Source organism: Rhincodon typus, chromosome 40 (genome assembly GCF_021869965.1).
Source record: "Rhincodon typus isolate 14 chromosome 40, sRhiTyp1.1, whole genome shotgun sequence".
In the NCBI taxonomy this organism is placed as follows: Eukaryota; Metazoa; Chordata; class Chondrichthyes; order Orectolobiformes; family Rhincodontidae; genus Rhincodon; species Rhincodon typus.
In genome coordinates this window covers 16,039,597-16,049,858 of record NC_063371.1, presented here as the reverse complement: position 1 = coordinate 16,049,858, position 10,262 = coordinate 16,039,597, and the positions used below count along the sequence as shown (strand labels likewise).

At 44.6% G+C, this 10,262-nt stretch overlaps 1 protein-coding gene across 1 annotated transcript in view; it reads right to left on the bottom strand.

Moving 5' to 3' along the window:
• The window catches only part of LOC109920843 (vinexin-like), a 48,004-nt gene that overhangs the window by 10,498 nt on the left and 27,244 nt on the right, over window positions 1–10,262 (bottom strand). The window contains exons 12-16 of the mRNA XM_048618524.1: window positions 5,745–5,878; window positions 4,668–4,756; window positions 3,397–3,443; window positions 2,754–2,868; window positions 1,850–1,975 (exon numbers count right to left, since the gene is read on the bottom strand). Of these exons, the coding sequence (XP_048474481.1) occupies window positions 1,850–1,975; window positions 2,754–2,868; window positions 3,397–3,443; window positions 4,668–4,756; window positions 5,745–5,878 (511 nt within the window). The remainder of the gene's footprint in view (window positions 1–1,849; window positions 1,976–2,753; window positions 2,869–3,396; window positions 3,444–4,667; window positions 4,757–5,744; window positions 5,879–10,262) is intronic.

Below are 10,262 nucleotides of genomic sequence, written 5' to 3'. Positions count from 1 at the left end.
GATGAAGGGTCTAGGCCCGAAACGTCAGCCTTCCTGCTCCTATGATGCTGCTTGGCCTGCTGTGTTCATCCAGCTCTACACCTTGTTATCTCAGATTCTCCAGCATCTGCAGTTCCTACTATCACAGATCTTATTGGCTTAGCTTAGGTCGGTGAGCTTGTCTGGCCAAGACATGCCAAGGGTTTCGGAGACACAGAAGGTGGAAACAGCTCAGCCTTTTCTCCTACCAAACATATGGTTCCCAGGCCTCACTACTGTAGAGGAGTGAACTGAGGATAGGCATTTCGTAGACTCACAGTGTGGTGTTCTTGATCAAGTCGCTACTACTCAGCTCAGACGTAGCACTGCAGCTTTTGTGGTGCATGTGTTGATTTCAGCATCAGGTGACAGATCGCTGGGAGCTGAAGAACTGTGAAGGCACTTTGTCAGTGTTGATGTGATGGCAGGATGGACCGTGACATTGATCTTCATGATGTTGGTGGTTGAAGTAAATCCCTTTCCACATGTGAAAGAGTTTGTCCATTTGTGCTGAAAATGTTCCTCAGTGTGGGATGCGAGTGTGGGATTGTTGGTGTTAAGCAGCTCATGGATGAGAACTTGGCACAACTTTGTCCTGGTCTCAGGCGAGCACAACTTTCTGTATCATCAGGGAGATATTCTCTGTCGATGAGCTGAAGGCACATGAGAGCAGCAGAGAGAAAAATATGCCAAGGAACGTCAGTGTCAGAACATAACCCTGTTTGACTGCAACACAGACTCAAAGTTTTCCAATGTTGTCCTAGCCACCATTATCGTTACTGATACAGCAGGTCCCAGTGAGGACTCCAACAGGTTGCAAATTTTCTCCAGCTATTCAAATAGACCACCTCTGTCCACATGTTTGTGTGCCTTAGTGAGATTGATGAAGGTAATGTATCTTTGTTTCCTTTGTTCAAAACATTTCTCTAGCAGCTGTTAGACTGAGATGATCATGTCAATCGTAGAGCTTCTCATTCTGAAACCACACTTGGGATTTGGGTTAGATGTGCCCAGCCAGGAACTGCAGTCTGACAAAAATAATGTGAGCAAGTACTTTTTCCATGATGTGCAGCAACAGGGAGATCAGTTGATAGTTGTTGCAATCACTATGGTCACCACTAGGGTCACAAACTTTTCATCACATATTCCTTAGGACACTGCCCTCTCCCTCCAGCTCAGGCCCGGAAGTTTGTGCAGATATTGCTAGATTGCTGGCTTCCCTTCTCCATGAGCTGTGATGGTGTAGCACCAGCTGCTCCACTGTAGCTTTGATATCCATCATGACCAGCAGACTCTCTGTGATGTCTATACAATTCTCTCCATGATAGTGTTCTCACTATCGTATAATGAGGGTAGTGTTGGACTCTAGTTTAGAAACCTTGTACAGGCTGGGTCAGTAAGACAATGCAGGCATTGGGAATGTTGTCAAAAATCTGGCGAAGTGCAGAAAATGCACGTCTGCTACAACACTCACTGAACCTGAAATGGCTCAACTGTAACTTCCCGCTGCCTGAATTAATCCCTCTGCAAATCTCCACATTCCCACAAGATGGTGCTGACACACAGGCCAGGGAAGCCTAAGGGTGAAGAAGAGAGTGAAAGTGTGAGGCAAAGACAGAGAGACAGAGAGATAGAAACAGAGATATTATATAAGAAATCTGGAATGATACAGCGCGAGAGGAGGACATTCATCCCATCATTCTTGTGCAAGCTCTGCTGTCTGTCCCCATGACCCATTTTCCTATGGACACTGATATTGTCACTATCATGTCCCTAACAATCTGGATTTACTCATGTACTTTTGTTAAATTGAAGCTTTTCAAACACACACCTTGCGAAAGGAGAGCTCCACACTCAAATTGCCTTTGAAGTTGAATATAGCAACAGCTTCTCCATACTCCAGGATTTGGATGGGCGGGCTCTTAATTGGTGTTGGTCTCTCAGTGTCAGGAATAAACTGAAAGAGGAGAGCAAGAGATGGAAACCAGTCAGTTGATGGTGGAGAATTGAGTCGATATGGGGAAAAGGCAGGAGATAGGCTGTCACTAACGATGGGCCGAATGCATGGGCCGATGTAACAATTCTGTGATTGTATGACCCCTTTGAGTGTGGGATCACAGTGAAATTTCACAGCTCCCTCATTGCTTGATACCGTACTGTTAGGGTAGGTGATCGCTGGACTACTAATCCAGACATCCAGATAATGTTCTGGGGACCTGGGTTGAAATAATCCAATACAAATCTGGAATTAGGAGTTTGATGATGACCATGAAATTGTTGATTGTTCGAAAAGTCCATGTGGTTCTATAATATCCTTTAGGAAAGGAAATCTGCCACCTTTACGTGGTCTGGCCTACATGTGACTCCAGATCCATAGCAATGTGGTTGACTCTTAAACTGCCCTCTGGAGAATTAGGGAAGGGCAATAAATGCTGGCCTGGCCAGCGATGCCCTCGTCCTGTGAATGAATGAGAAAATAAACACGATTCTGCTGGATCCAGAGATTCCAGTCCTCTCAGTAGGCGTGTAACTTTCTAGTGGGGAGCACGGGAAAAGGAGTAGGCCACTCAGCCCTTTGAGACAGCCTGGCGGAGTTCTCTGTCCTGGGAGCAAGGAACTGGTCACCTTGTGGAACTTGCAGTCCACCCTGAAATGGGTTAGTTTTCATCCAGAGGGATTCTCCTTGTGTGAGAGAGGATGATGAGCAGGTTGAAAATCAGGCCGGAACATCCTACCTCAACATAAGATGTTGGGAAGATCCCGAGCCTCCCATGGTGCTCCCCTTTCAGCCAGTTATGGTCGAGCACTTTGTGGATGTAAACAACATCTCCCTTCTGAAGAGTAAGTTCCCTGGAGAGCAAACCATATAAATCATGTCAAAGCAAATGGTTGAAGGTGACAGGATGCCCATCATTCAAAGAGAAATGACTGCAACACAAGACACCGAGCAGCCAATGTCAAGCCCTATCATGACCCAAAAAGTGTGAGAGGAACATCTCCAGAGAGTGGAATCCTCAGAAAGAGAGAATGGATTTCCTCAGGCACTTACCTCCCACTCTTCTGGCTCCTAACAATTCAGTCCGAATATAGACTTCATGTGCCATCCCAGTAACCGAAAAGCCTTCAGTTACAGACTGGCCAACCGTATCTATTCAACCACCAGCACTCAATCACTGAATCCATGTATGAGAAGGTGAGGGAGTTACTGGTTTCTCTGACTCAAGGTGCCAACACCAGCTTTAATACTGCTTTGTGCCAAATGGGCACAGCTGGTCCTGCAGAGGGACTAGTTCCAGCTTTCACTGGGTCTCGGGCCCACCTGACCTTATGGTGTTTGGTCATATCTCAGTCTCACGGGTTCTGGCATGTTCAACTTACTTTGCAGATTCAGCCTGGAAATCAAACTTGGCTCGTGCTGCCTTCATCTGTGAAAAGAAGGAGGGCAGATTAGGAGGAGGGAACAGTCTGTGGGGATTAAGTACCCAGCCTGGTTCCCAATTAAAAACAACTGATTCAATGGAATTTTTTTCTGTTCTTTATTCTTTCACAGGATTAATGTTTCACTGGCAAGGGCAGCATTTATTGTCCATCTGTAATTGTCCAGAGATCAGCTTAAGACACATTGCCATGAGTCTTGCATCACGTACAGGCCAGGGAGGGGTAAGGATGGCTGACTTCCTTCCCTTTAAGACAGTAGTGAAACAGATAGGTTCTATGACAATTGATGTAGTTCCATTGGTGATCATCATTTGCCAGATATTCAATTCAAATCTATTCACTGAATTCACAATCAAACAAACACAGAATAAAGTTCCCTCTACTCTTTTAAACTGACAGTAAAGATTCCTCTACGCTGAACCCAACAACCATTCCCAGGAAAGATAGAGCACGTTAGATATAGCATATAGCTCCCTTTACTCAGTTTAACTGAATGTGAAGTTCTCTCTAAAAAAAAGCCAAAAGAACTGCAGGTGCTGTAAATCAGGAACAAAAACAAAGTTGCTAGAAAAGCTCGGCAGGTCTGGCAGCATCTGTGAAGGAAAAAATGTTAACTCTGTTTTTTCTTTTACAGATGCTGCCAGACCTGCTGAGCTTTTCCAGCAACTTTGTTTTTATTCCTGAAGTTCTCTCTACTCTCTTAGAGATCTCTGTATGCTGTCTGCAACAAACATATCCAGAACAGGGTTGGATCCAGAATAAAGCTTCCTCTACACTGTTCTGTTCTTTGAAAGAGTGCTTGGGATTTTTTTTAACCACCTTAGAATTGTTGATTCAAAAAGCAGGATTGTAGGTAGTGCAGCACTCTCTCAGTCTTGGTCTATTGTTGAGTGGTATAGTCTGGTCTATAGGCTGCAGGGGGGATTGAATCTTCTGATTTGGAAATACTGTCTTCTGCTGCCAGTTTGTTTCCTGTGTGTGACCTTCCACGTTTTCGGAAGGATGTACACCTGTCCAGTTCATAGGGAATATTGTTTGTCAGTTTATTTCCCTGAAGGGCTCTGGGGAAGGTTTCACGGCTGTTCAACCAATCCCAGTGACACAGGACCAAAGTTCACCTTCCTGACTGGCTGTACCTGGAGCTAACAATTGTCACTGATCAATGAGATCTGAGGACTGTTACTGCTGCCCAGCCTGGTCTTTGAGCTTACCTTCCTCATTTCAGAGGTGTGTGGCCGATCTGACAAGTTGTCCTGTCTCCCATCAGGACTGTTCCCGTTATTCACACAGCTCCGAGCACCTACAAAGAAAGAAAAAGGAAAGGCTAACATTTCTATAGCACCTTTCACCATCGCAGATGTGGAGCCATGGTTGTCACATCTGAAACAGGAGATGCTTTATCAGGTGCCCTCAGAGATGGCATCCCTAACAGTGCAGTACTCTTACAGAATTACACAGGGACTGTCAGTCCGCACTGTGTACCCTGGGGGCTAATACTTACCTCTCAACAATGGGACTAAAAAGGGTTATCTGGTTCTTGTTCTATAATTGGATGGATATGAGAGGGTTAATCTGAGCTCAGCTATAGCTCTGCCGACTCTGAAACGTAACACAACCAAGAGGTGCAGTGCTAGGCAGGTTGGGCAAATAGCAAATGGAGTCTGGCCTGGTCTCCTCGTAGAGATTCACACATCTTATTTAACTCTTGTTAATTGTTGATCATGTCCCAGAGTTAATGTAACCAGTGTATAATTACTGCGATCGTATAAAGTGCATGCTGTTATCTAAGAGAAGGGCCACATCTTACTGAGGCTTGTTTGTGGTCCATCCTTCACCATAGACTACTCAAAAGCTCCTCACAACAAGAACCGGATTAATGGCAGCATTCTCCCCCATTCGGCAGTGGTCAGTGCCCATCTTCCTCATCACTGTTCGAACACTGATCCCACTGCTGTTTGTGGGTGAACCTACAGCTCTGCTTCATACATAACCAGGCTTTAAACACGAGTAAGAACCGAGAGAACTGCCAATGCTGTAAATCAGAAACAGAAACAGAAGTTGCTGGAAAAGATTTGTGAAGAGAAAATCAGAGTTAACCTTTTGAGTCCGGTGACTGGAAGGGTCACCGGACCCGAAAAGTTAACTCTGATGTGTCTTCACAGCGCTGCCACGCCTGTTGAGCGTTTCTGGCAACTTCTGTTTAAACACGAGTAAATTGGCTGCACGGTGCTTTGGGGCATCTTGGCTGTGTGATTGGCGCTATGGAAATGCAACTCCTTTCTCCTTACCTCCCGAGGGTGCTGGGTGATCTCTGGTGCCAGTGTCTGCATGGAGGCTCCTGTTGCCAGGCAACTCACTGCGTTGACCGCTGGGTTGGAGATTTACAGGTGACTGTGCCCATCCAGGAGGTGAGCTCATTTCACTGGAGCAAAAGAAAAAGAGAAAAGTGTGAAGTGTGTTCCAGTTCACTCAGGGTGAAAATTCAGGGTGAAAACTCCACCTCCTGCCAGCCTGGAAATCCACTCTTCAACCCTACATCCAAAGAATGAGCCTGGACTCAAGGCGTCTGATCAAACTGTGACAAACCGAACAAAACATTGCCCCAAACTCCACTGACAAATTATTTTCAGAAACTAAAATGACCCGATACCAAACAAACAGGAGTCAGAAAGTGCACTACAACATGAGGAAAAGTGTGAAAACAGAGAGAGAACAATGTGTCCTTGAAACAGAGCGTTGGAAATATCCAGTAGGTCAGACAATGTCTGTGGAGCGGGAGACAAAGTTAATGATTCCAGTTGTATAGGACTCCACCTTCCGAACATTTTGTCCTTGCTCAGGCTGGGAACTATCATTGTGCATGAGCAAAATGTCCTCATAAATAAATTCAACATCCGCTTACAGAATGGAGCTGAAACTTGTACACAGCCTCCAACTGTGATCTCAATGTAGAGGCTTTGCAGAGATTTAGCACTTTATGTCCACTTTGAAATTCTTGCCTCTGGCTAGAAATCTATGACCAGACCAGCTCTTTGCCTGGAGGAGCTACTCCTTGTGAAACCCCAAATCCCTCTGCTCCTGCACAGCTCACAGACTGACAGAATAACACCAGTATCATCAGTTGCTGGAATGAGTTTATTCCTCAGAGCTGAACATTGTCAGGCCACTCTTGTTTCTAAAGAGCTATTCATTAGTAAGCCTTAGCCAACCTATTCTGTATATTAATCACGCTGTCCTACACAGCAACAACTATCTCCTGCATATTAATGAACTTCTCCTACATACTAATAAGTCTGTCTGCATTCCACTGTCTGACCTGCATGTTTCTGACTAAATTACGCACAAATCTCTCTTTCTCCGACTTGATCGCTGACTCTCTCTCTCTCTCAGTCTGTCCCTCTCTCTCCCACTCTCTGCCTGTTCAGTAACAGTTTGCATTCATCACTGTTTCTGAAATGGGTGGGTACTGATTCAAAAACAGCACCCCACCCCCCCCACCATTGAATTCAGTTTCACCCACTGCAACAGAACCTCTAACAACAGATGACAACAGGCATCAAGGAGCTAGGGTAGTCAAAAAGGCCATCTCTGGGAGAAAAACTATCTTTAGGCTACAGAAGGAAGTCTAATGGGAAGAAGGATCAGACAGAAAACGTGTTTCCTTCAAAAGATGCAAACTACAGGGTTAATTTTATGTAGGTACTGTGTCTTCCTTGCTTAACCTTAATTACCCACCACATTTGGAATGATCTGATGCCAGTGGAGAATATTATCCCGGGTTCTTGGTCTTTGGGCCATCTGTATATTCAAATCTCATGTCACACCAGGGAGGCGCAGTCAGGACAATCAATTTCATCCCAGCTCAATACTGGTGAGTCCTAGGCCCTCAATCCAATAAATTGAATCTCCAATCTGGTCGATTGAGAATCAGTACAAGTAATCAGGAAACGATTGCAGTCTCATAATAAACAAACCACTCAATGGCTACAATTGTGACATCTGCTCAGAATGAGCCTATTTGTGATAGCAGTCCTACACCCAATGTGGATTAACTGCCCCAACATGACACAGGGTAAGATAAAGCTGATTAAAAGACTCCCAACAGCACTATCTCAATGTACAGGATAATCTTATGTCACACCTTTGTATTAGACGGTATAATATCATACAGATGGCCTTGTCAGTGATGCTCAGGTGAAAGAATGAGAAAAGGCCGTCTGTTCTGGTCCTATCCTGGAAAAGCTGAATGATGTATGAAAACCTGATACAGTTATACAGCACAGCAGCAGAAGCTGAGCCTTAGGGCTAGAGTCAAAGAATGACAACATGAGCTTTGAGTGAACCTCACTGAGGTTTCAGGACATGGCTGGGGACAAGATCACACTGTCGTGGGGGAACAGGCTGTAAGGAACTTGCTCTATCTCCTCAGCACACAGACGTTGCTGGTCTTCCTCCTGGATACATGGTGGAATTTCACACTCTGCTCCACCAGACATAATTCACTGTAAACACACTTCCAGGGTCACACTGTTGAATATTAACACAGGACAATGGAGGAAGCGCTTCCTGATGCAATACCTGCTGCTGATAAGTGCAGCCAGTCTTCACTCACTCTCACCATGTACCTTGGACCTGAGGGATATATCTACCCTCACTGTGCCCTCATGAACATCTGACTGGCAGCTTCCAAAACAGCCAGGAGGGAGACAAACCGTAGACTTCGAGATGTTTCTAGCTCAACACACTATCCATTTAGCAGCAGGATTATGTCTGCACTGAAACCCTGCAAAGGTGTCTGTACAGTAGGTTACTTTTAAAACTGAGGGGCGACTGGGCAATTTGGATGTGACGTAACTCGAGAAAACCAGAGCTTGTCTGGACATCTTCACACAACTGTTTGCAACGCTATAAGAAACAGCAGTCTGAGGAAGCCATTCAGCCCATTAATCCTGCTCTCCCATTCATTATGATCGTAGGAACAAAAGTTGGCCATTCAGTTCTTCCAGCCTGTTCCAGCATCAATAGGATCATATCTGATCTGTGGCCTGACTCCATACACCTGCTTTTGGCCTATATCCCTTAATACCTTTGCTTAACAGAAATTTATCTGTCTCAGATTTAAAATTAACAACTGACTCAGCATCGACTGCCATTTGTGAAACAGTTCCAAACATCTACCATGCTTTGTGTGTCAAAGTGCTTCCTAATGTCTCTCCTGAACACTCCTACCCTAATTCTCAGACTATGCCCCTAGCTCTAGAATCCCTAACCAATGGAAATAATTTATTTTTATTTGGTCTGTCTTTTCCTGTTAATATCTTGAAGACTTCGATCAGATCACCCTTTAACCTTCTAAACTCCAGAGAAAACAGGTCTAATTTGTACATACTCTCCTTATAATATAACCCTTGAAGTCCAGGTATCATTCTTGTAAACCTACATTGTACTCCCTCCAAGGCCAATAGATCCTCCCTAAGGTGTGTGGTGCCCAGATCTGCCCACAGCGCTCCAAGTCGGATCTAACCAAGCTTTTGTGTAGCTACAGTTTAACTTTCTGCGTCCTTATACTCCAGTTCTTTTGATATAAAGGCCAACATTCCATAAGCTCTTCTGATTATTTCCTAGAACTGCTCATGGCATTTTAAAGATCAATGCACCTGAACCCCCAAGTTCCATCGAGGCGTACAGTCATACAGCATAGAAACAGATCCTTCACTCCAACTAGTCCACACCGACCATGTTCCCAAACCAAACTAGTCCCACTTGCCTGCATTAGGCCCATATCTCACCAAACCTTTCATATTCATGTACTTATCTCTGGACATCCATTGTATATAACTTCATACCTGCTTTAAAGCAACCTGACCTATCCTTCTACTGTCCAAAATGGATAACCATACACTTTCTTACATTAAAATCCATCAGCCAGTTTTGCCCGTTTATTCAGTCGATCACTATCCCTTTGTTATTTTATGTGGTCATTTACACTGTCTACAGCCTTATGACTGATCTGCTGATTCTCTTAAACCCACATCCCAGCCTGGGTCTACCACTGTGACCATTTTTTAAATTAAGAATCTGTCCAATTCAACCTTGCATATACTGTAAGGCCCATCGTTCTCTGGGAAAGGGAATCCCAAACCTGAGAGAGAGAAATAAAAACCTCCTCATCTCATTCTTTAATGGGAGACCTTTCACTCTCAACTTTTCCTCTGGTTGCAGAAAAAATCCTCCCATGTCTCCTCTGCTGGCCCCGTCACAATCTGATATATTTCCTAACATCTTTAAACTCCACTGAATGTATAGCCAACATGTTGAAATGTTCTCCAAAGAGGCCAACAATCAGCCGAGTGAATCTTCTCTGAACTGCTCTGTTCATTCCCCTCACTGCGATATACTGCAATATACCTCACACCTCTCACTGTAATACTGCGACATACCTCACATCCCTCACTATAACACTCTGATATACCTCACACCCCTCACTGTAATACTGCAATATATGTCACACCTCTCACTGTAATACTGTGATATACCTCACACCCCTCATTGTAACTCACTGATATACCCCCCACCCCCCACTGTAACACTGATATACCTCACACCCCTCACTGTAATACTGCGATATACCTCATACTCCTTACTGTAACACTGCGATATACCTCACACCCATCACTGTAATACTGCGATATACCTCACACCCCTCTCTGTAATACTGCGATGTATCTCACACTTTTCACTGTAATACTGCGATATACTTCACACCCCTCACTGTAATACTGCGATATACCTCACACCCCTCACTG